This window comes from Podarcis muralis, chromosome 10, assembly GCF_964188315.1.
Source record: "Podarcis muralis chromosome 10, rPodMur119.hap1.1, whole genome shotgun sequence".
In the NCBI taxonomy this organism is placed as follows: Eukaryota; Metazoa; Chordata; class Lepidosauria; order Squamata; family Lacertidae; genus Podarcis; species Podarcis muralis.
This window is the reverse complement of record NC_135664.1, coordinates 42,986,608-43,013,442: the sequence shown is the minus strand read 5'-3', so window position 1 is coordinate 43,013,442 and position 26,835 is coordinate 42,986,608. Positions and strand designations below refer to the sequence as shown.

At 40.3% G+C, this 26,835-nt stretch overlaps 1 protein-coding gene across 3 annotated transcripts; it reads right to left on the bottom strand.

The window, feature by feature from the left end:
- Window positions 1–804: 804 nt before the first annotated feature.
- On the bottom strand, window positions 805–23,013 carry SLC17A8 (solute carrier family 17 member 8). 3 transcript variants are annotated; one of them, XM_028746846.2, is made up of 12 exons: window positions 22,372–23,013; window positions 16,210–16,456; window positions 15,191–15,309; window positions 12,484–12,598; window positions 9,663–9,750; window positions 7,735–7,821; window positions 7,138–7,274; window positions 5,669–5,818; window positions 4,658–4,790; window positions 2,936–3,046; window positions 2,715–2,842; window positions 805–1,533 (listed from the first exon to the last, which is right to left on the bottom strand). In XM_028746846.2, the coding sequence occupies exons 1-12, from the start codon at window positions 22,470–22,472 to the stop codon at window positions 1,195–1,197; spliced, it is 1,755 nt and encodes a 584-aa protein (XP_028602679.2). In that variant the 5' UTR covers window positions 22,473–23,013; the 3' UTR covers window positions 805–1,194. The 3 variants fall into 3 exon arrangements, with proteins under 3 accessions (XP_028602679.2, XP_028602681.2, XP_028602680.2); XM_028746848.2 differs by lacking the exon at window positions 22,372–23,013 and adding an exon at window positions 5,950–5,966 and having other exon boundaries at window positions 5,669–5,816; window positions 7,150–7,274; window positions 16,210–16,429; XM_028746847.2 differs by lacking the exon at window positions 5,669–5,818.
- Between the last annotated feature and the right edge of the window lie 3,822 nt (window positions 23,014–26,835).

Below are 26,835 nucleotides of genomic sequence, written 5' to 3'. Positions count from 1 at the left end.
GGGTTCCCTGCCCCCACTCCAAGTTTCCATTAGCCCAGGCCTTTAGTTTACAAGCGAGTATATAACAGCAGATTTCAGAAGCAAAGAAGAGCATTCGCCTCCCAAATTGCCTATTTCCCTTCCACCTTGTAGAGCCAATTGCTGGCCCTTCTGAACCTAAAGATAAGCTGGTCCCAGACTGTTAAGGACCACCTCTGCCGATATGAAGAACTGATATATATTCATTCACCATCTGAAGTGGGGCAGGGGGTACACAGCAGGACCTTTTCAGTCATGGCACCTGCCTGGCCCATCATTGCTCTCCTCTGAATTGCACTATGCAGTAAAACCCTGACTTATTCCAGAGGGCTTTTGAATTGAACAGTGTTTTAGTATTGCTTGAAATGACTGTTATTGAAAAGACTGTTCTTGCTGTTGTATTGTTTCCTGTTTATTCTTTAGTTGCGTTTTAAACATTGTTTTATCCGATTTCATATTTCCAGCTCTCTTGGAGACATTTTTTTTTTATAGAAAAATGGGGTACGACCATTTTAATAAACAAGCAAACCTGTACACCCTTTGCTGAGGATCAATGACATAATACACATCAACATTTATAACACACATATACATTTTGGAAAGGCTAAAAAATAAATAAATCCCAGTCTTGGAGATCCATATGTTATCTCTGCCAGCAATTAAAAATTGAGAAGTAAAATAAGCTCTCCAGTGGGTTTCCCAAAAGAGTCTCTAACAAATTGCCTTTGTTGTCAATGATTTAGTCTTTGGTTAAACATTTCATTTTCTCCTCTGCCATAATACATTATCTGTTGCATACAGAAAGGGATGAACAGAGCGGGGGTGGGGGTGGGGGGGGCGGAATCTGCTAAAGGACTGGGCAGTCATGGTGTTAAGAGCCAATAACATAATTATATTACTAAAGGGTGACATGGTACATCCAGAACTTTGTTGCCTTTAGTGAAAATTCATGTGATGTAAAGGACTGTGACCTTTACACAGAGATCTGAATCCATAAGTTTACCACAGGGACTTCTGGGAACCCAGTTTTGCTGTACTACAAGTTGAAAATGACAATATCTTACATCTAGCCATTTGGCATGATTATCTACAAAAAGAACCCAACCAAATAAATATAGATACTGCTTTGTTTCATACAGCGATTGTAACGATCACACAAATCATACATAGTGAGATTTATGATGAATCTTGATAAGTCCCATTTTCATACTGACACGAAGTCTCTTCTTCTGCATCTTGCACCACTCCCTTTTGCTTTTGCAACGCTTTCCTTCGCCATTCGTCATCTTGAACAGTAGCACCATATGTTTTCTTCGGACTAACGAAGGTTTCATTGCTCAGATTAGTCTCTTCAGCCAGTTCATCTTGGTCAATTATTCCACATTTCTCTTCATTCAAGCTTTCTGGGTCAGCCCATTCCTGCTTCTCACCAGAAGCAAAGATGGCATAAAATATCACTCCACTATAGTGAACTAGGGCAGCTATTAGGAAGACATTTTGCCATTCTTCGCGGGTCTGGAGGAATGATATAGGACAAGTTACTTGGAACAGGTTGTAAGAATCCAAAATAAAGCCAGAAGTTAGAGAAATGAAGTGACTGTTATCCATTCTATTTTCTAACCTGAATTTTGAAAGAATGATTTTTTTCTGATACTATGGATTACCAAAATACATAGCAGAACATGCTTTATTTCACAGAAATATGGATTGCTATAATGGCAGAGAAGCATTTGGTGCAGGTCCAGCATTAGATTTGAGTGGGGCTTTCAGCACAGGACTTGTAAGAAGTCCCCAGAGTGCTGGTATAGGCCTTCTTAGCATTGTGGCAATTCTGTGGCCATAAGTGACTCACTCCTTCCCTGGACCAGAATTCCTGGTGTCCCTGGGACTGTTGCAATGTGAGCTGAGTGGTTGCTTGGGCAGTTATCATGTGATATGCTCCAAAATTCAACCCCTGGTGTCCTTATTGGGAAATACAGTGGTTCCTCTGGTTACGAACTTAATTCGTTCTGGAGGTCCGTTCTTAACCTGAAACCGTTGTTAACCTGAGGTACTTTAGCTAATGGGGCCTCCTGCTGCCACCGTGCCTCCACCATGCGGTTTCTGTTCTCATCCTGAGGTAAAGTTCTTAACCTGAAATATTACTTCTGTGTTAGCAGAGTCTGTAACCTGAAGTGTTTGCAACCCAAGGTGTTTGTAACCCGAAGTACCACTATATAACATGGCAACCAACTGGCCCTGCTCCTAGCGGTACCAGGCCCATGCAGGGTGAGAAATGGGAGCATAGATGTCAGTCCTTTGCTGGGGTGTGTGGACCTCAGCAGCTGGGCCTGATCCCATGGAAGTCAAGTCTTTTTTGACATGTCCTGTTGTAACCTTTTATCACAGGTTTAACACAGGAAAGTTCATAGAATTTTCCATATTACTCTTGGGCTATTTTAAGAGAACACATGAGTACAAATCAGAGAAAATCATATTTCCTTTATTCAGCCTTTTTCAACAACCAGCACGTCAAGTATTCACTAATGCTAAATTACACCTACTGAAGTGAAGGCTCAGCCCTTAAACATGTCAATAAGATTTTTCAAAATGACTGGGGATGGTTTGGAGTAGGCAAGGGTATCAATCCTTTATAGTGATAATTGACTGCAATGCATTTGAACATATTTACAGGGAAAACAATCTAAACATCTTACCTTGTGTTTAGTCATTGCACCAACGATGAGGGGGCACACCATTCCTGACAGTGTCCCCACTCCATTAGAGATGCCCATGAGGATGCTGGCATACCGGGGCGCAATATCTAAATGGTTGACATTAAATCCTGTAACATAGAAAATTAGTCAACAATGCAGGGCTACTCTCTTCAGTCATAGAGAAAATGCCTTGAGCAGACCAAAAATATTTTTCATTTTACCTGAAATAGCAAATCCACTGAAGCCTACTGCTAAAACCAAGAAAGAGATTGCAACACCTCTTGTGTGAGAGAAGCCAACTACCAAAAGTAAAGTAGCCTCCATTCCAAAACCTGCAGAAAATAACACAGAGGGGGGAAACAATTCACTGATAAATGCAGTATATTACATTCTGTTCCCATACTCCTACTGAAGAAGAGTTATTTGTTCACTGTGATCCCTCTTCTCTGTTGCTAAACTCACAGTATACTATGTAAAAAGGTAAAGGGACCCCTGACCATTAGGTCCAGTCTTGGCTGACTCTGGGGTTGCGGCGCTCATCTTGCTTTATTAGCCGAGGGAGCCGGCGTACAGCTTCCGGGTCATGTGGTCAGCATGACTAAGCCTGGCGAACCAGAGCAGCGCACATAAACACTGTTTACCTTCCCGCCAGAGCAGTACCTATTTATCTACTTGCACTTTGACGTGCTTTCAAACTGCTAGGTTGTCAGGAGCTGGGACCGAGCAATGGGAGCTCACCCCATCACGGGGATTCAAACCGGCGACCTTCTGATCGGCAAGTCCTAGGCTCTGTGGTTTAACCCACAGCGCCACCCATGTCCCAGTATATTATGTAACTCTATGAAAAATCACACCTTTTATTCGTACCGTTAGCACTTATCTATGTATTTATCAGCTCTTTCCCCCTCTTCACAAACTTCCCCTTTCCCATTCTTTTCTCCCATTTTGGTTTAGATTTGATGCAATATATCCTTCAGCCAAGCCTCCCCCTCGCCCCAACATTCCATACTCTTTAAAAGAGCATCTTAAGAAAGCTTTTATCTGAGTCTTCTCATTGATGTTTTCCATAGAAATGCCCCATATATCTTTGCAAATATGGTTCTGAAAGAGAGTAATATGCTGGGCAAGTATAGGTAATGATTTTGTATTTCACCCCAATAACACATCTTGACTGACACTGGCCAGTTTGCATGCAGCTCAAATGCTCCTCCACTGCTCCTGCTGTCACTGCATTGCAGAGTCTGATTTGCTGTGTCATCTGCATGAGGGCTTGTAGTTTGTTTCCTCATAATAAACAATCAATGGTAATTAAAGATTGTTCAAACCATTTGCAGTAACCAAGCCTGGGCTCAGATGACTCTGACCTGTTGCATCTGTGGCATGGCAGGAATGAACAAGGTACACTTTTGCATGGTGTGCACCAAACCCTGCTTGCTCATGTTAAACGACAATGCGTTTTAAACTTTTACTTATTGTGATGTATGAAGCAAGCCTCTGGAAGAGTGACGTGATCCTGTTTCACTATTGCAGCAGTCCAATCAATTACTAAAAGGTGTAGGTAACAAGACTGACATCTCACATATTCTGGGGCTCTGCATCAACCAGAACCAGGTATATAAATCAAAGACAGTAATGGTGTTGTTTTATACAACCCAGTTATGCAGAAAGAAAGTTAATAGTGGTAAATTTGTTGGGTAAATGAGTCCCATTTTCCAATCAACTATCAGCAACCAAGAAAGCCGCTGAAAGGCTAGTGTTCTTTAACAGGAAATGCCCATCCATGTGGCCCATGCAGTAATACCCAATTCATCTGTTCCAAGACACTGGCACTGGCAAGTGCCAAAGCTGATCTACAATTACACACAATAAGCTGCACACCACACATTTCTACATTAGGTAGTAACATATAATTCAAACATTTTATCTATAAAATGTAACCATACCTCCACAGTTCATTATTTTTCTTACTGCAGTTGTGCTTAAAATTCTTCTGCTGCGTAAAAGGTCAGCCAGCTGCCCTCCAATAGGCACAATAATGGTCATGACCATATGTGGAACAGCAGACAAAAGGCCAACCTGAAAGTAAATACACACAATTCTGTGGAAGTGTACTGTATGTATATGAATGCAATGGTGCCCATGTTTTGTCTGCTTTATCCAATCAAACCAGTGCAGTGAATGATCTGGGAGCACTTCATGCTAAAGCTGAGTTTGAATGGATGGATATAATCAGTACCTGGCTGGGACTCTACTGTGATACCCATATAAGTTACCAGATTATGAAACAATGATACAAATGGAGAAATCCAATATGGCTACTTCTGAGGATCTTCAACCTTACTGATTTTTTTCCTGGGAAATTGCAGTCAAACTAGCATGCATGAAGCGGTCAACCTAGCCCTATCTTCTCTGATGAGGGATGAAGTGAAGCCTTCTCTTCCTGATCTTTCGCTCTCTGCGCCATGTAACCGAGCAAGAAAGATGTGCCAAAGCACTTAAAGCACATGCTTGAAGCTATCTTTCTGTTTATTCTACTCAAGGGTATTCTGCCTGTTTACTTCTTGCTGCTGCTTGGATAAATCCATGAATCTGACTTTTGAATCTGTAAGTAAAGCATTTTTAACTTACTTAGCAGTGTGTGGCCTTAGCAGTTCATTGCAAGAAGGGTAGAAAGGGGCAATCACTGTACGCAACTAAATGGGATAAAAGGGTCTAACTACCTATATTCCTAACACTACACTGTTGCTTGACTTCCGTGTGTTTAAACTCTGCTACTGGTGGCTCACTACTGTTGGAGAGTGTGTTATGCCCCATGTTTTGAATCCAGGCACCCAGCAGATTCTTTTGTTATTTACCCCACACATGTGGGTCACAGGGATTCATATTTTCCTCTCTCACCTTTTTATCATCAGAGTCCTAAAAAAACACACCAGACCTTGGATTCATTCACATACCTTACTTATTGCAAATCCAAAGACCTCTTCAAAGTAAGCAGGCTGACTTATCAGCAGTAAGTAGAAAGTCCAGCTTCTGCAAAAGTTTGCCACAATGATTGCGTAAACCGGCATTGAAGTGAAAAACCGTTTCCATGGCGTACTAAATCTCTAGAAGAGAGAATGTCCAATTTGAAAAATCATCTGCAGTGTGGCAGCAGTTAGAACCAGTTATATAACTATATTGATAAGAATGTCCCCTCTAATATCAATTGTACCACACAATCCTAATGTGTGTTTACTCAGTAAGAAGGTTCCACTGTGCATTGTGGCTCAGTAGTAGTTCACCTTGTGGAGCACAGCCAGAACAATAGTCTCCCAGTAGCAGCATCACTGCCACTTACTGGGGGGATGGGCAATGTGGGAGCTACACCAATGAACTGGCCGGAATGCAGTGGTGGGTCTCATTTACTAGTATGTGTATTTAGGACTACATCTTTAACCTTATTGAAAAACATCTGAATTCAGCAATAGAATGCAAACACTATGCAGTGGCTTTCATAAGTAATGTAAGACTTACATACTCGTGTAATACTTAATACTGAGATATTCATTTAAAAAAAAAGTTTTCAGACCTTCATGTTCTGAGAAAAGTGAGGAATAGTCAGCCACTGTGTGTTAAAAGCTTTGAAACTAAAATAGGGGGAAAGTACTCCAGTCTATTACATTTACAGAACTTGGGTTATCGAAACCCACTTTTGATGTGTTTGCATTGCCGGAGCCCAGTAACTGGAAGGCTGACAATAAGTGATGCCACACTTCTAAGCATTCTCAGAGTCCTTTTGTACACATACCAGAAAACAGCAAAATCATACATTATTGTAAAGTTTTTTTTCATTTGTAGCACTATGGTTCTATAAGAAAACATAGCTTAAAAAATTGGAATTACCCATTTTGGGGTGGGGAAACCACTAAAAGCTTCAAGCTGGGTATATTATCAGCTATATCAGCATAAAATATGACACAACATCAGTGATTTAGGGACATTACAATGATATCAGCGAAGACACATGGCCATAAAAGTTTAGGAGCGGGGTGTTAATCTGACATTAGAACTTGCAACAATGACCAGGGAAATTGTATACAAAATTATGAGGTAGGGTTGTAAAATGTTTGTATAGTAGTTTTGAAGAACGAACCATCTGCGAAGACTAAGCAGCTAAGAAATGACAAGGTGCGCTACAGCCAGCATGGCATAGTGGTTAGAGTGATGGACTAGGATACAGGTTCAGATCCCCAACTCAGCCATAAAACTCACAGAGTGACTTTAGGCCAGTCACAGTCTCTCAACCTAACCTACATTACAGGATTGTTGAGAGGATAAAAATGGAGAGGAGGAGAACCAGGTACGCAACCTTGAGCTCCTTGGAGGAAACATGGGATGAAAATGTAACAAAAAATAAAATGAATACTACAGTATTTTAACTTACACTGGCACTGACAAGATTGGCTCCTCCTATACTTGTTTCTATGTAAGTTCTTTCCTCGGTGGTTATTGTTGGGTGAACAGCTGGACTCTCATAGGCATGCAACAGCCAGAACATGTACCAGATAATCCCAAATATTCCTGCAGAGGAATTCAAGGAAACATGAAATGGTCAACACTACTTCATGTTGAGCACAATATGTAAGAGTCAAGGCATCTAGCAATATTATTTCAATAATCTTCTTCTTCTTTGGCGATCACTCGTAGCCGAGTAAGATTGTCTTCCATAAACACAGTTTTAACAATGAGTCCATAAGTGACTGTGGAGGCCAATTCTGGATCCACACGTCCTTCCACAGTGGGGTCATTGGTCTCCAGGCGGGAGTTGATCACGGTGTGGATTTGCCAAGTGTGCCTTCCTCTTAGCATGTTTCTCCCTTGCGTCCTGAGTTTGAGTGCAGAATAAAGCTAAACTAATAACCCCACCCCTTTAAAAAAAGAAAAGGGAGCCAAAAAATTCTGGAGCACAGCTATATTAACATAATTTATAACTTTATTGTACAGTTTTAATTGCATTCATTTTTGCCACTAGACAACTTACCATATATATAAAAGACAGATGACCATCCTATGTACTGCACCAATACGCCAGCTAGTGGCATAGCAACCACAGCCCCAGCATAGGAGCCTGCAGATAAAAGGCATGCGTATATAGGTCAATAATTGTGTTCCAACACCTCCAACTCATTATCATTTATTAATTCAGGTAGCTCACAGCAGCAGGGTCTTCTGCTGAAGAACTGTACCATAGCCAGTTGACAAAAGGAGAGACTTACAATCATCCTAATCAGTGCATGCCAGTGCATGTAATCACAGTGATGGCCACACTTGGCCCTCCAGCTATTTTGGGACTACAACTCCCATCATGCCTAGCTAACAGGACCAGTGGTCAGGGATGATGGGAATTGTAGTCCCAAAACAGCTGGAGGGCCAAGTTTGGCCATGACTGACATAACAGATTCTGTCCCTTTAAGAAGGTTAGTAGCATTCAGCAGGTACAGCTCATTGCTGTAGCACTATGGGAAGAGAACTTACACTTGTGGAATGTCATCCTGAGAGGTCTTAAAGGGACAGAAGCCCTTTGGGGAAATGTTTCTAAATGTACTGTAAAATATAAGAAGTCAGGGGGGAAAAACAATTCTAAGGAGTATGATTTAATAGACTTTGAGATTATAAGATGCCAGTGATGAATGGCTAAAGAAACCCCACAAACATGTTATTTCAATCATATTGAGAACTCATATAGACAAGCCATGAAATTCTAGTTTGGCCTTTACTAGTGTTGCTAATGAATTATTCCAAGGGATGAACAGACTCAGGTGTTCTTCTTTTCCTCAATTGACATTGCTTCATACTTTGTTAATGAAGAGTTAACCTACATATGAACCACTGTTGGGCATGTTGAGAACACCTCACTAGGAGCTGCCCTTGGAATAATTCATTACCGAACTCGTTTAACTTGTGATTATTCATGCTTGATGTGTGTAGGATAACCTAAAAGGTATTTTCCAACCACTTTTTTTAAGCATTAACTCAATCAAACACAGCAAGTTGCCTAATGAAATAAATAGATTTTAGCTTACTATATCTGCACACTCAGTCAAATATTCACACTGTATGCAAACAAACTGGAACTTAAAAGAGGGAAGCAGTTCAGACACTGAGGGAGAATGAATTATTCTAGCAAGATAATGCCAAAAGAGATAGAGAGAGGTATAAGTGAGAAGACCAGAGCTGAGAGACAGATTATTATCTATTAAATTTCTATACCATCCTTCATCTGAGGCTCACAGGGTGGTTTACAATGTAAGAGCACAAAAATACGTAACAACATAAATACACAGCAACAAAGTAAAAATAATACTGTTTAAAAGGCCATAGATTGCTTAATTAGCCTGAGGTCCGGAAGAAGAGGATTTATTTATTTATTTATTTTGCCTAGCAGTTTAAGCTACTTAACGAAGTTGCCAGATTACCCTCGCTGGGGAGAGCATTCCACAAATGGGGAGCCACTAGAAAAAGACAGAGCAGAAAAATAATGTCTTAAAATTAAGTATGTGGGTGAGCGGTAAACAGGCCAGCAAAAATCTGAATTAGCAAAGAAATGTGGAAAGGTAAAATATTAGAGGAATTTAAATGGAGAGAGAAGAGCTAAGATATACTTCTTCTTCTTTTTTTCGCAATTGAAAGGGGGAATGGGAACAATTCTCCTTGAATGAGAAATGGCAGATAAGACTTTTACCCTTGACTCCATTTTGAAAGAAACTGATGACAGGTTATGCATTCTTGGGATATTAAGAGATCTCCTCCAGGGAACTAGATTATGCCTTTCAACCCCTGGAATGGAAACAGTCAGAAGCCCTCAAATGAGGAGTGACCTGAGACCCTATTATTTATAATTAATGCTATGTTTTCTTTAAAGTCACAGTACACATGAACTTTTTCTCAAAAATATATATGAAAACTTACCACAGAAAGATGTGGTTGCTAGTCTACTTCTTTCAAGTGGAGGTGCCCATTTACTCCACATTCCATGACACGCTGGGTAGGTCACTCCCTGGCAAATGTATCAGATAAAAAGCATTCAATTTCTATTTAATTCCATCACTTGGTATACACAGTATTTATTATCTTCAGCTAACTATTTATTTGTTTTTTGCTTTTATGGCAGTACAGTTGTACCTTGGAAGTCGACTGGAATCCATTCTGGAAGTCTGTTCGACTTCCAAAACATTCGAAAACAAAATTGCGGCTTCTGATTGGCTGCAAGAAGCTCCTGCAGCCAATCAGAAGTCGCTGAAGCCCCGTCAGACGTTCGGCTTCCAAAAGAACGTTCGCAAACCGGAACAATCACTTCCGGGTTTGCAGCATTCAGGAGCCAAAACGTCCAAGTTCCAGGGCGTTAGGGATCCACTGTAATTCTATGCATACACAAGAAAGGACTTGCATCTTAGTAAGCAGGGGACTCCACACTACAATGAAGCAGAATTAAGAGATTTGGCCAGGGCTGGATTACCATTTAGCAAAACAAGCACATGCTTAGGGCATCAAGGGAAAGGGGGCACCACATAAATTTTCCATTGCCAGATTTTTAACATTAACTATCACAAATTGCTCAGCTGAGCGTTCATTTTCTCATTTGAAGTATATTAATAATCCCAACAGGACAACTATGCAACAAGGCAAGCTGGATGCCTTATCTCAACTAAGTATAGAAGCAGATGAGTTACATAACATTAGTTTTGAGAATCTGATTTGCCATTAGAAAAGTAGGATAATTTTTTCAGGTATAAAGTGGAAGTATACAAAAAGAATGGGACGCGGGTGGCGCTGTGGGTAAAAGCCTCAGCGCCTAGGGCTTGCCGATCGAAAGGTCGGCGCTTCGAATCCCCGCGGCGGGGTGCGCTCCCGTCGCTTGGTGCCAGCGCCTGCCAACCTAGCAGTTTGAAAGCACCCCCGGGTGCAAGTAGATAAATAGGGACCGCTTTCTAGCGGGAAGGTAAACGGCATTTCCGTGTGCGGCTCTGGCTCGCCAGAGCAGCGATGTCACGCTGGCCACGTGACCCGGAAGTGTCTGCGGACAGCGCTGGCCCCCGGCCTCTTGAGTGAGATGGGTGCACAACCCTAGAGTCTGGCAAGACTGGCCCGTACGGGCAGGGGTACCTTTACCTTTATACAAAAATAAACATTTTCCATTTTACTGTAGGTTTTGTTTCATTTTGAAAAATAAAATGTTATTTTATGCTTTATTATTGTTTATATTTTGACTTAGATATATATGGGGGGCACCAGAATCTTTTAAGTGTTTAGAACCTCTAAAGGTCTTAATCCAGCCCTGGGTTTGGTGGAGTGGGGAACATTCTCAGTTAACCACCTAAAATTCGAAGAAATGCAGGTTTCACTGGATAGCTATGTTTGAGCACTGTTAAAGTTTTGTGCATAGTGTGGCACTGAACATCAAATATAGTTTGGTTCTCATATAACCATTTTCGCAAGGTAGGTGTCACCACAAAATTAATATTCCCTCAGTATTCCAGCAGCTAACAGGACTTTGAAATAGTGCCCACTTGTGGTAATGTTGAACGTCTGCTATATAATGATTACACCACATTGGTTTCAAGTACTAATTCAACCCAATACACCCTTTGTAAGGAACAAGCTGCACTGTGCTCAACTTATAAGTAAACATGTAGAGGATTGCACAGTACAACCTACCATACAGAAACTTTAAAAACTATTGTGAACCATTCTAATTTAGTCAACATTCAGTGTGACCTCATACAAATCTCTGATGTGACTGTATTTGGAACGCTGCATCCAGTTCTGTTTGCTATACCTGAAAAGGGTAACCAAAATGATGCAGGGGCTGGGGAACTTGCCTGTGAGAAACGGTCACAAGATTGGGGGCTTCTTAATTGGGAGGGAGTGAGCGGGGCATGATAAAGGTGTACAAATTGGTGCATGACATGTAAGAGTGTTTAAAGGCAAAGGTAAAGGGACCCCTGACCATTAGGTCCAGTCGTGACCGACTCTGGGGTTGCGGCGCTCATCTCGCTTTATTGGCCTTCCGGGTCATGTGGCCAGCATGACTAAGCCGCTTCTGGCGAACCAGAGGAGCGCACGGAAACGCCATTTACCTTCCCACTGGAGTGGTACCTATTTATCTACTTGCACTGGCGTGCTTTCGAACTGCTAGGTTGGCAGGAGCAGGGACTGAGCAACAGGAGCTCACCCTGTCGCGGGGATTCGAACCGCCGACCTTCTGATCGACAAGCCCTAGGCTCTGTGGTTTAACCCACAGCACCACCCACGCCCCGTAAGAGTGCTTAGAGAAAGGTTTTTCTCCCTCTCCTATACTAGAAGTTGGGACATCTAATGAAGCTGAGTATTGGAAGATTCAGGAAAGACAAAAGAAAGTACTTTTGTCATACGCTTCACACAGAGCATGGTTACACTATGAAATTTGTTGCCATAGGATAGTGATGGCCACCGATCTTAAAAGGGATTCCAAGGGAGGGCTGGATAAATTCATTGATAAGCCTATCAATGGCTACGAGTCATTACGGCTGTGTGCCATCTTCAGTATTGCAGACACTATGCCTCTGAGTACCAGTTGCTGGGAAATATGTGGGGCAAGGGTTGTCCTCACGCCTTGTTGTAGGCTTCTCCTAGGCATTTGGTTGGCCACTGTGAGATTAAGATACTGAACGAGATGGGCCTTTGGCCTGATCTATCTTGGCTCTTCATATGCCCTTAAGAAATATCTTAGACAAATATATTGGATACCTACCTCCACAAGACCTTGCAAAATTCTTACAAACATAACACAACCATAATGTACTCTGGCAGCTGCAGGAATGAACATATTTAGCATGGAAGTTAGGAAAATAGCTGCTCCAAATACCCTGTAAAGAAAGAACAATATTTCCCCCCTATTATCTTATAGAGAGATAATACTTCATATTGCACATATATAACAATCTAAACAGCCGTTAATACTATAAAGTCTTAAGAGGTGCATAGCTAAACCATGTCATCCATCAGAAACTAAAAGAAGGGGGATTACAGTCAGCTTTTGTGATTTCTCTGTGTCTGGGTGAAGACGCTGCCCAAAAATTATCATTTGATTTATATCAACACAATTATATAATATGTGAATGATGTTCATAAGCTTTCCAGGAAAATTCTCCTCTTTTAGACCTGATGTTCAGAAACAGTGACCCTGGATGACTTTGCCAATTTTTTACATGGACACATCTGAGTTACTTGACTTGCATTTGAATAAGACTCATCTTGCATTGATCCACATTCTTATGGTGGGTAAATTTTTGTGATTAGTTCAACACATTAATCTGGCAAACTTCAGAATTAAGTAATCTTGTTCTAAAACCTGAGCGTGTCAAGCTCTTCAGAAGACTTTGTAGATGGCTCTTTACTGTGCCTCAACAATAAAGTACATGGGGGCTGGTTTGCATGCTGAAGTTTAAATCCCAGCAAATCTCAAGGATGGGTTAGCAGGTGACAGGAAAGGCGTATGTCTAAAGTACCGGAGACCCCACTGTCAGCCAGTCAGTAGAAGATGCTGGGATAAATGGACAAAGAGTCTGACCTAAGATGGCAGCTTCCTGTTTTCTTAAAATGAGTGCAAAAACCATAATCTCACAAAAAACGAACTACCGTATCTTCAAATCCACAGGAAACTGGACATGTGCTTTAGTGATGTGAGGTGTCAGCAAGCCACACTGATGTTCTTTTCAAAAGCAATATTGCATAAAATGCAGTTAGAATTCTTAAGGAATAAGATTACAACTCATCGACAAAAGATGTTTCAACATCTATGATCTTTTTAACTATTACTCACTGAATATGGAGTTTTCAGCAGGATTAAATTAATTTATTTAGTTATGGCTTGTGAAAGGGTGTAGAAGGCAAGTTATTTTCTGTACAAAATTATTACTGTTAAGTTTTGGAATATTAAATACAAAAAAGGATATTATTGCAATTATTTTGGATTGGATTTTATTTGGCCATAGCTTCCTTGTACATGCAGAAGAAAACACAATGGGTGACATTCAAGTTTTATTCAGAGTAGACCCACTGAAATTGCACTTAACCATCTTCACACAGTTTACATATTAATTCCTACATCAAAATGCCTTCCATGTAGGAATCAAATAGTGTGGGGAATCACCCTAAAAAGCAGCTTTTAATTTGTTCATGAGGTGGCTTTCGACAATCCAGAAATGATGAGAAGTTGCCAGCATGAAATCTGTTCTTAAATTATGTATGATGTTGATCAACAAGACTCTGTTCTTGAAAGACAATATTCACGTGTGTCACATTCCTCGTCCTTTTATTACCAAATACCAGACAATTAAATGCCTTGTAGAATGTATACTAAACGATGATTTGAAATAGATTAACCTTTTGCAATTGCCATAAGACAAAATAAGGTTTTTAACCTGACGCCAAGTCGTTCTCAGAATATTATTTTTGAGTTGCAATACTTGGTGGCCAGCAGCGCTTGCCTGATCTCCTGTTGCTAAGGCTTACCAGGGGTACGGCTGGAGGATAAGGTCAGCACAGTGCATAGGCACTGGCTGGATTGGCTCTGCTGGTGTGTTTGAACCATGACAACCTCACTGCCACCTCACCCTCCCAATAAGCTACAAAGGCGCTGCCTATGACAGACATTGACACCCTTGCCAACTGCTACTGTTAAGTTGTGCTTTGTTCAATGCATACATAGGATAGATTAGCTTTTGCCAACCAACTGCCTTCCTAGTGTTTTGGACTACAACTCCCATTAGCACCAGCCAGTGCAAGTGGATGGGGATTGTAGTCCAAAACATCTGGAAGACAGCAGGTTGGCAAAGTGGCATAGGTGATTCAGTGCCAACTAGATATCTTGGTCACAAGATATTCCAACAGCCAGTATCTAGCCTTACTGGGTTCAGGATTCATCCTGAGCAATGGCCAAAATTGAGTGCTGGACAGTGGGAATCTGATTACATATATACAGTACAACTCTGCTCCACAAATGGCCATACATAAATACAGCCCCCTAGTCATTCTACCCCTCTGTGGGTGAGTTTGTATCTTTTTATTTTGATAAGATTAACAGTAGGAAAATGTAGACCCTTTTATTTGTACAGATCACTGTGTATCTAGAATTACGTTTTCTAGTGAGATGAGCAACTGAAATGGCTTTCCTTTTATTAAGTTGACATCCAGGGCTTATTACACAAGGAGCAGAATACCTTCATCTTAGAGTTAGACACAATCATTAAAATTAAATAGTAACTAGTATAATTCAGCCTTTTAATGTCACAGATAGTATCATCATCACATTCATTGTGTAAGTTCACAAAGCAGTTCCCAGTTACTAAAACTACTGTGGCGTTCTTGAAATATAACTTGGTTTTTTAAAGATACAGCATTAGATAACATATAAAATTGTAGTAATTACTTTATTACATCATATTATCTTATCATACCTGTTAGCTGCTAGTTTATTTGCAATGAAGCCTCCTGGAATTTGTGTTACAATGTAACCCCAGAAAAATGAGCCATGAATAAGTCCTACTGTTTCTGGATCCCAGTTGAATTGTGCTTTCTACAAATAAGACATATGCATATGAAATTTGCACACCAGTGTTTAGAAGATACATTTTGTCACATGATTGCCTTTAGAGCGCTGAAACAAAATTTGTGGAATTTTATCTTGTCAAAAGCTATGAAAATTACCTTGTCTGTGTCACTTTGCAACTGCCTTTTCATCAGTTAGTTGAGGTGCAGTTAAATTATCAAATATTATAAGGGGCATTATATAATTTCCCTTCTAAAGTTTTTTTTTCCATTTAGAAAGATATCATTAAATGCACAATACAAGTCCCATTTAACAAGGTTTGCTTTTGTTTATTTGAGGCATACCATGTGAAATATTTTACTGAACATTACCATAGATTGGAGACAGGAGAGAAAAGCAAAATCTTAGCTATTTTAAAAGTTTTAACAAGGGTGGATCATCTACCTGAATAGGCAAGGTGGTTTAAAGTGGGTTGCTTGTTCCACAACTCTGCCACCTGGGCCCTATAATTATCATATTTACATTACAATCATATAGTTCTTTACTTGGAAGTGGGTCCCACTGTGTTCAGTGGCACTTAATTCTAGGTAAGTGTGCCTAGGATAGCAGCCTCGCCTATTATTCAACTCTTTGGCACTGAATTAGAACAATTGGTAATTGGATATTTCCGCATATTGCATATTTGTTCCTATTTAGGGCTAAAGTGTGGGTTTTCCAGCGGAAAGCCATGAGGCAAAGGAAAAACCTCTCCGAAGACAAGCAGAAGCATGGACGAGCCCTTATACTATCTGAATACCCATACAAAAATGAAAGCACTTAGCTATCATCTTTCAAACATCTGATCTGGCATATGGACTTCTTACATAGTCTTCCCAGCTAAATGGGGATGTCATTTCTCTGTACCAAATAACATATGTCCCTACTCACCTCAATCTCTGGCTTTCCATTGACATAGATTGTGCTGTTGTTAACCATTTCCACTATGGCAACACCAAGATTGCATCGAATTCCAAAAGAAATGCAAAACCCCAAGCCACTCATGATGGCAATGATGTAACGTTTGGGAAGTCCACAGCAATAGCAGTCAAATAAAGGTTTTCTCACTGCCTGCACAGGCCTTCCTTCTTCATTCAGTTCAATGTTATCTTCTTCTTGGTTGGTTCCATCAATTTTTCTGAAAAGTAAAAGTAAAAAGATGTTCTTAGGACAAGCTGTTGATGTGTAGTTGAAGTAATACGCTGATTAGCTGCTACAATTACATTCCCATGTTAGCTGTTCCCAATTAATTGTAACCGGAGCATGTGAAAGAAAGCAGCTGGGGTTTTTGCATAAGGCCTTGAAGATTTCAGAGCAATAGAGAAATACTGGGGCAGCTGTCAGGTTTGTTTCAGGCCCATTCACACATCATGATAACTCTGGGTGGAAAACATCCAGCCCATAGGCCTAATTAGGCTTCCCCATTTTGCCTGTGCAGATGTTTTGGCCAAGCCATTCCCACTTGCTCTACACCTGATATCATTTGTGACATCACATGAGAGACAGGTAAAGGCAGGGCTTGGACCAAAGGCTGTGCTGATTCCCAGCATTTCCCAAGTGGATGGCAATCAGCTGATGGTTGGGAACTTGGGAAGTGTGTGTAAGAGACTTTGCAAACCTACTTTGGAAATAAAAAATGGTCTGCTTTTACAAAGAATGGGTCCGTCCCCCCTGCTCCCAAAGGAGATTTTATGCCTCAGAAAAACCTAATTCTGTATTAATTTATTTGAAACATTTCTTTCAAATAAAGAAACATGCATTCTTTCCTGCATTTCATTTAATAAATTCAAGAGGGCTAACAGCAATGTGTGTGTGTGTGTGTGTGTGTGTGTGTGTGTGTGTGTATGCATAAAGGTAAAGGGTAAAGGGACCCCTGACCATTAGGTCCAGTCGTGGACGTCTCTGGGGTTGTGGCGCTCATCTCGCTTTACTGGCCGAAGGAGCCAGCGTACAGCTTCCGGGTCATGTGGCCAGCATGACTAAGCCGCTTCTGGCGAAACCAGAGCAGCACACGGAAACGCCATTTACCTTCCCTATTTATCTACTTGCATTTTGTGCTTTCGAACTGCTAGGTTGGCAGGAGCAGGGATCAAGCAAAAGGAGCTCACCCCGTTACGGAGATTCGAACTGCCGACCTTCTGATCAGCAAGCCCTAGGCTCTGTGGTTTAACCCGCAGCGCCACCCGCGTCCCTCTCTCTCTCTCTCTCTCTCTCTCTCTCTCTCTATATATATATATATATATGCATAGGCAGCTATTAAAACAATGAGACACAATCCAGCAAGTTCTGTGTGTTTAGTTGTTTCTGTTATGAGGACCTGCAATCTAACCTTCAAATATGCTAGTTTTGGATCTCACTAAAGCCACTACCTTTTGGTCTGCTTTATTTCCAAAGGGATTTTATGAAATCCATTGTGTTGGTGCATAAACAGATAGACTTCAATTTGTGCAGTAGTTCCTCTTTCTCTTCTTCCCTTTGCAGTTCCTCCTCTTCCTGCCCCACTGACAAACCTGCTCCAGAGGTGTCCTCCAACCCTCCAAAGCAGCTTGCAAGTTGCACCAGAAGCCCAGTTGCATGAGCAGAAGTCCATTTTGTTTTTGCACCAACACAATTGAATATTATCCATGGTTTCAAGAGAATGTTGGGGCCACCATTCTGACAGCATTATGCAGGCTCATAGACTTCAATTGCAAATGCACCTGGCATCAGAAATCAGATGAAAAAGTTTGCCTGGCATGGCAATAGCTGAACATCTGTCCCAAACCACAGTGCTCTTGGCCATAGAGGGTTTCTCCTAATTAGGTTCAAATCAGTTTATCTGTTCAGATACATTCTTCTTCATCTTGACTGGAATAATTGCCTCCTCATAATTAATTCTGTAAGCAATAGCAGTTAGGTCAAGTGAGGAGACGAACTGACAGGGATATTTAGACTGCCATCTGGGCTACCCTTGAGCTTTCTGGAACTCTCAAGTGATGTTTACCACCTCCTGTTTGCTCCTTTCCTGCACTAATTCAGAACTTTTCTTATCTTGCTACACTGGTCTTGCATTTATTGAGCTAGGCATGCCTTTGCCACCACAGCTGCAATTGGGAGGCATGTTTGGTGTGAGATATCTCTGGGAAAAAGAACTGTGGACTTGCAGGGGCAATACCTTGTTGCCAAAGTGGTTTAACAATTCATGAAGCCCTTCTTCAAATTACCACTTACTCCTTTCCATGACCTCTTCCAGAAACAAGGTCACCAGTAGAAAATACTTTGCTCACATGCTTTCAATCTTATAATGTGACATAATATAAATATGACACAATGCAAAAGTTAAAAGGGACGTGAAGAGAAGCAACATAACCTCCAAAGACAAGGCCAGATCTAATAACACCCCTAGATGGCAAACCTAAACATTTAGAAGGAGTGCAGTCCAGAAGGGGCTGAAGATGGCTTCATTGACTTTGGAGGCCCTAATGGCTTCTGAGGGGGACTGAACACCCCCTCACAGATCAAATGAGCCACCCACCTACAATTTCCAGAGCAGCTAGTTGTGTTCTTATCAACAACTTTTTGAATGGCCACTGTAAATAACATAATTGTATTTGTGCATACTTTCTGCGTTATATTTCCCTCTTATGTTTAGGGAAGCTTTTAATGTTTGATGTATTACAGTATTTTAATATTTTTTTTGGAAGCCGCCCAGAGTGGCTGGGGAAGCCCAGCCAGATGGGCGGGGTATAAATTATTATTATTATTATTATTATTATTATTATCCCACTGTATACAAACCACCCACCACGGCCATGTGTATACATACCTTCTCAGGGTTGGCCCAAGATATTTTGTTCCTGAGGCAAAGGACAAGATGGTATCTAATCCATATAAAATACCAACATTGCATTGTTTCTAGGCATAGCAGTTTGGGAAGCTCTATACAGAAGTAACCCATGTTTTCTAATGTCATTAAATGAGACTTTTCAGGAGGTAACCTGAATGTGGTTTTCAGATTCAGGGACCAGTACTCAATCTAGCTGAAAACATGGAGATTTCTTGTCCATCAATTAGAAATGTGTAAAACATTTACCCATCTGAGTTAACTCACAAAACCAAATTGTGGTACTAAAGTAGTCTTGCTCTAGGAAAGGGACAAGACATCTTAATCACCTTCCAATACACAACATGATGCTTCTCTCTTGTCTACCAGGGGCTCATGAGGAGGGTCCTTTTTAATTTATGCTTCCCCCCCATGCATGATTCTCAAATGGCAAGTGCTAAGCACCTATCTTCTCCCAAGATGCACCTTTCTCTCACTTTTTTACTGTCTTTTGATGGGTTTTCTCCACCATGGATGGGTTTGAGTATACTTTGCCTTCACTTTTGGTTGCCTGTGGAGACTCTGTTTGATCCCTCCTGGGGTAGCCACCATGCTGCCTTCCAGATGTTGCTGGACGCTCATCAGTACTAACTAGCATTGCTAATGATCAGCTATAATGGAAAGTGCAGTCAAAAACATCTGGAGGGCACCATGTTGGCTAATTCTGATTAGAGCTATAAGGATTTTAATGCAGTCATAAACAATACAATACTTCTTTAAATAATTTCAAACTATTAAATGCACAATTGTCAACCAAAACGATCTGCCTCATTATTATTGAATTCAAATTAAACATTTTTTGCAGGGCCAGTCCTGCGCCCTGTTGATCCTTGGTGACTATCTAGAGCAGCACTTTATGGGACCAGTTTTGTTGCAGCATACGGGAGTGACTTTTCCTTTCTAGGTTGCTTTGATGCTTCTTGTTTGCTATGCAGAAATTAGAGCTTTAAGGAAAATATATGGGTTTGATGCAATGTAGTGAGCAGTGCTTGAGGCAGAGACAATGAGAGGGCCTAAGCAGCAGGAATCTACTGGGACTTAAAAGTACATGGAATAGATGGATTTATTGGTGCAAGCATTATAGAAGAGAGACCCAACAACAGGTTTTCTGGCTGACTGGAAATGGAGCAGAAGTTTGAAAACCGTACAATGAGTTACTTTATACCTTCAAAGCATTTAATGAACCAATGCAGAGCTGAGTACCATTTAAATATTTTGCAAGGGTATCAATATAGCCAGAGTATGACCTACTCATTCTACCTACTGGAGATACCTTTGTCAATAATTCATAGATATATATTAATTTACTGTCAGCTCACTTTTGACGTCAGCTCACTTTTGATGTCAACATGTAATATGATAAAGCGGGAAATCTGTAGGTGTATGAAGGAAATCTGTAGGTGTATGAAGGCATATTGACCAAATGTCCTTGGCCAATGAAAAAATATCTTCCTCATAATGTATCTTCCTAACAATATTTATGAAGAAAAACTGGGAAAGCTTCAAAATAATCCTAGGAACTCTAGCAGTTTTTACATTTAATAGCATATACTGTATTAATATCTTTAACTGCTTACGATGTCTTTATCATTTAACAGGTCTTATTTTAAAAGACAAACACCTTAACCAGATCCAAGCATGATTTTGAGTGATAAATGCTCCTTATTTCATTTTATTTCTGTCCTAACATGTCAAAGAAATATATTATCTGAGAAGAGGCATCTCTTAAAGGTTTATTTGTTTAAAGCTTTGCGTGTAATAAAATTTAAAAATGATATTGCAGTTTATTATATATCTACAGATGGTGGGTTGTTTGGCTCTTTTAAAATAGTTTACAAGAAAGTAAGATATGCGACAAGTTGGCTACCCAGGACGAAACAGAAAACTACAAGTCCTATATCTGTACATTCAGAAAGTATGAATAAGTCATTATATATGAGCAGCATGAACCAATGCATGCTTCCTCAGAAGTAGATCTGTTGTCTTTAGTGATGCTTCATCTCAGGTTTGCAACCTAGATAGCATTGCAAGCTACATAAATGATAATATAATAGTATATTATAATGTGTGTGTGTGTGTGTGTGTGTGTGTGTGTGTGTGTGTGTGTGTATACACACATATATACATATATACTAAATGAGTCCTGTTAGTGGTTTTGTAAAATATTGCCCAGAGACTTTATTGTTTGGGGATAGCATAGAAATGACATAAATAAATGCATAAAGAGAATCTTTATTATTAACAAATAATTGTGCTGTTTTGCAAAAATGATATGCTCCCCATGACAATACATCAATTGATTATTTGGCTGGTAAAAAAAAAGTCTAACTGTCTGAGTCTTTCAATTTTTTGGTAGATTAATGATAAACTTGTTAGTCTTTAAAATGGCACAACACTCTGTTGTTTTTACTGCGACAAACTGAAACAGCCGCCCCTCAGGAAATTCGTGTATTTGAAACAATGTGAATATTGTGAATTTCTGCACTTTCACCCCTATGGTTTTTCTCTTATAAACTTTTAAATGGCTGCCAATTTTTAACATATCCAAGCATATTATAGACAAACAGACACAATCCAGTTAAGCTAAAAAGCTTGCCTTTAAATTGATGCTGGTTACGATCCTAAGTACACCTGTACTGACAAAATCAAGTAAAGTTGGACTATCTATCTACATGCATCAGAAGATCAAAGAGTTTAATCAGATTCATGGTCACTTTTGCAATTTCAGTTTTACACAAGCTACAATTTTTGAACTGTGCTCTATGTTTCACCTCTACGTTTCTAAAACATGACATGGATATAAATTTAGATTCATGGTATAGATATAAAATCACATGAAATTTTCACATTTATTTTCAGTATATGTTTCTTTTATTTCAGTTCTTTTTATTGATATTTTATTTGCCTTTGGTTCTCTTTCTGGATATTATTTAGCATTAAATCAGCTTTGTCTAAGTTTTATCAACAATATTTAAAATGCTTAACACTAGGCCTATTTTGCAATTATTTCATATTTTAGCAGCTCATATTTTATACTGGGGTTGTGTGTGTGTGTTTTATCCCATTACTTTGCTACTAAGGTACAGTTCATTGCATATGCTGCTTATTCAATTATCCTTACAAATTTCCTTTCCAAATTTAAACCTAAACTTTATTTGCTTACATTTTTGAAGTTTACATTAAGTTTTTACCTTTGGAAGTGTCCCAGTGAATCACTCACAGTATTCTTCACCTCTTCCTTCCCAGGCTTTAAAAACCTCTCCCTTAATGAGTTAAACACTTCAAAAGGCATCTTGTCTTCCTTAAATAAATCCTTTAATGTAACATTTTGTTTGCTGTCATCGCCAGTTTCCCCCAGACTTTAGCAGGCTGCCTCAGTGCTTTCCTCTATTATTATTTTTCTGTTATCCCTGGTACGACAACACAATGTTGATACTCCAAAATATCCGTCAGAGTGAAAATTTCAGCAGAGTCTCCTCAGAACTGCCAATAGCTCAAGCAGAATTGTAGTGGCTCTGTTTTTCATCTATTGTTGCTCCGTGGCTGATCATCATTAAAGAACAAAGGGCTACACCTGGAGGTTAGAAATGCTGGACCTGGTGCTTCAGCTGGTGCACACGACTGAAACACGCTATAACTTGCTCATCCTCTCTCCCAGCTTTCTTCCGCCGTCTCTCTCACACAGATCCTGTGCGAGGTGATGCTATAGTAACGAACACAATACCTGTCCCTCTGGCCACTCAAGCTTATTAATAGATCTCGTCCACAGCAAACTTTATTAAACATTTATACATTCTCCCTGTCACAGGACATGGACTTGTAGCTCCATTTTAATCTCAAACTTCCTCTGCACCCCAACCCCCCAACAAACAGCTTTTGTTGGTCTCTTGGAAATGTAGTCACCCTAGGCATGTCATTTATGATTGACATCATTAGGAGCTCCGTCTAAAAACACAGAAACAGAATTGCTTCAAAACGCTGTGTGAGTAGTCACTTGCATTAATCCAAACAAGAACACATGGGTCATTTATTTACTTATTTATCTGTTTATTATAATCATAAAAGATGGATCAGAAAGCGAGAAATAAAAACAGAGATCTGCTTCTTTTTCTGAACTGGCCACATTGTGTGTTTACCTCTAATCTTATTATACTTATTATTGGAGTTAACAAAAGTGCACCTTCTGTAGAAAATACAGGGGTGGGTCAAAAGTTGAAGCACTAGCTCAACCAACTGTGCTCTCTTAAGGTCAGATAAGGACCCATAGCTCTAGGTTCAATTAATTCAAGTTCTTAATAGGCCAAACTCAACACTGGATTTAGGGCAGTGCTCCACTGCACAGAGCGCTGAGCCAAGGGGGCACAAAACAACAACAACAATAACAGCAGCAGCAACAACAACAACAAAACAACAACAACAAGCCTATATTTATATAGAGGTCTGGAGGGGCACCAAATTTTGTTTTTACTCATGGTGCCATACAGTGGTACCTCTGGTTACAAACTTAATTCATTCTGGAGGTCCGTTCTTAACCTTTAAACTGTTCTTAACCCGAGATACCACTGTATTACCAAAGTCCACCCCTAGGCCAAACTATTGCATTTTCTACAGCATGTCATTTATACAACACACATCATATACTGTATTATAAAGCATATACAGTGGTACCTCGGATTACAGACGCTTCAGGTTACAGACGCTTCAGAAGACAGACTCCACTAACCCATAAATAATACCTCAGGTTAAGAACTTTGCTTCAGGGTGAGAACAGAAATTGTGTGGTGGTGGCGCGGTGGCAGCGGGAGGCCCCATTAGCTAAAATGGTAACTCAGGTTAAGAATGGACCTCCGGAATGAATTAAGTTCTTAACCCGAGGTACCACTGTACAAGTAATTGGGGGTAGGAATCAAGAAATGGGGTCATAAGCAGGATAAACAAACTGACTGACAAGCTGAAGCTAAGAACAGCTGCTGCTGCTACATTACTGGCTGAAGGCAAGGAGGATTGAAGAGGTTCTTGCACTCTTACCTTATCATTATCATGGTGAGTCACGGCCCCTTCAAAGCACTTCAGGCCTACTTATATTCACTAGGGCTAAGCAATTTTCTTAACCAAGAAAAAGAAATTTTAAGGGGAGTTGTAGTATTGGTAATGTTGCATTACAATCTCTAAAATTAATTTGGGATTTGCTTCCACAAGATACGGTGATGGGCGTAAATTGAGAGTGATTTAAAAGGGAATTTGACAAATTCAGGAGGGGGATAAGACATAGAATCAAAGAACTGTACAGTTGGAAGGTACACAAAGGCTCATCTCGTCCAATCCCCTGCAATGCATGAACCTCAGCTAAAGCATCCATGATATGCTGGCCATACTGTCACCAGGATCAGAAGTAGCAAGCCACTGAATACTGGTTTCTGGGAAACAGTGGCAGAAGATGGCTACTGTCCTCACTTCCTAGTTGTGGGCTTCAGTATGGCGAGTTTGGATCTTATCCTTACTGACAATGTGCTGACAGGGCACCAGGTGTTCACAGAGAGGCCTTATAGGTTTCTTCTTCTGATCTGCTGTACATTCTGGGTATCCTCTTAAAACCTATCTAAGCCACCTTTATGAAGGTTGACTTTAAAGAAGAAGAGCGGGAGCGACAGACAGATGTGTTAATTTAATTTTGTTGTTGGAGGGTCAATGTGGGCTGGGATACAGTATATATTGAATGAATAGGGAGTGTAGCATCCTGATGTTGACTTTTGCTCCTTCCCAGCTTCAGTGATGTATGGTTTTTCAGCTTGGAAAGACATTATATAGCCATTCCTAGTTGTTGGCCTCATTCACCATGACACCAAGAGATGGGCAGGATTATCTACCACAGCCTTTAAGACAGGACAGGTTCAGTAACAACATTTATGGTGTCTATACTGTTAGCATCCATCTGTCTCAAGAGACAATGACATGTGTCTCCAGGGGTGAAGGCAAACACTGCGTTAGCAGCACTGAAGTGACCTTTCACAGTCCACAAGCCTGAGCAGTGTGTATTGAGGGCTGGCCAGACCACAAGACCCCCCTCTCGGCATCGCTGATGTATTCCAAAGGAAAGCAGAGCAATACGTTTTGTACTAGCTTGGATTCAGGAGCTGCCGGAAGGAAGCGTACAGGCCCCATCCATCTCTGGATTTGTGTAGGGTTTACAGTGGTACCTCGGGTTAAGTACTTAATTCGTTCCGGAGGTCTGTACTTAACCTGAAACTGTTCTTAAACTGAAGCACCACTTTAGCTAATGGGGCCTCCTGCTGCTGCCGCGCTGCCGGAGCACGATTCCTGTTCTCATCCTGAAGCAAAATTCTTAACCTGAAGCGTATGTAACCTGAAGCGTATGTAACCTGAGGTACCACTGTACTCCTTAGCCTTGTCACATCCACTAGCACACTGTTGGAACTCATTAAGTCTTTACAGACTGCTTCACTTCTCATTATCGGCACGATAGATCAATAATACAATCTTCTGGACTTACTCTAATTCGAAACCATTTGGCTCTGTTATACCAAATACTGCACCAATAATTGTTCTTTCAGATGTTTGTATTGTATGAGGTACATGAAACTATATTTTGTGTAATTCAATGCTTTTGCTATCGCCCAGCACTTTTGCTCAGCTACCAGAGTATAAAAAGCTCCATCTTTAGAGCTCATGAGCATGAGACTTAATCTGAGGGTCATGGGCCCAAGTCCCTTGTCAGGCAAAAGATTCCTGCATTGTAGGGGGTTGGACTAGATGCCCCTCATGGTCCTTTTCAACTCTACAATTCTATGACAAAGACTGATAATATTAGTTTCAGAAATACTGTAAGTTATCCTGGAGATTGAAAACTATGCAGTCTGTTAAGTACATCAAACTCCTATATGGAATTAAAAACAAAACAGAACACACCCACACCAAGCCACATTGCTCTCAATTTGCCAACTTCCATACTTTTTGAAAATCCAACTCTGTATCGTTTCATAAGGTGAGCAATTAGGGGAACTGCTTGCTGCTGAAACAAATTAGGCTCATGCGACTAAACATTTGAAGGTTTTATAGTTATCCCTTGCAAAAATTCTTAATAAAATTAAACATACACATGAATACATAGGTCTATGAGGATCACAAGTCACCGAAAACTTTCCTTCAAGTTGCTTTTGTCCAGCTCACATATATTTACTTAGAAGCAAGTTTACAGTAAATAATATGAAACTGAACATATATACCAAGCCCCTATGAAAGTGAATATGATGTTGTGACCCCAAGTATGCTTACTCATCCATTTAACTTGAGATTCATTTTTAATGGGGGGGGGGCAAAAGTTCTTCAGTGGCCTATGCTACACATAAATGAAGTTTGGCTGTTAATGTGACATGAAACTACATTTGACTTAAGAACTTTTGGTATTATGTTCCATTTTAGAACCTCACACTTGTTATGCTATAGTGACATCTTATGGTCATTTTATTCCATTTAGTTTCCATGTATATTGGATGTGTGTTTTTTGGTTCATTTGTTTTCTAAATTCATTGGACCTATGATGTACCTTATTCTTTGCTGTAGTTTCAGCTTAATACAAACATTACTGTATCATTTCAAGAGTGCTGAAATTTATGGTACTCAGAAATGCTGCAGTA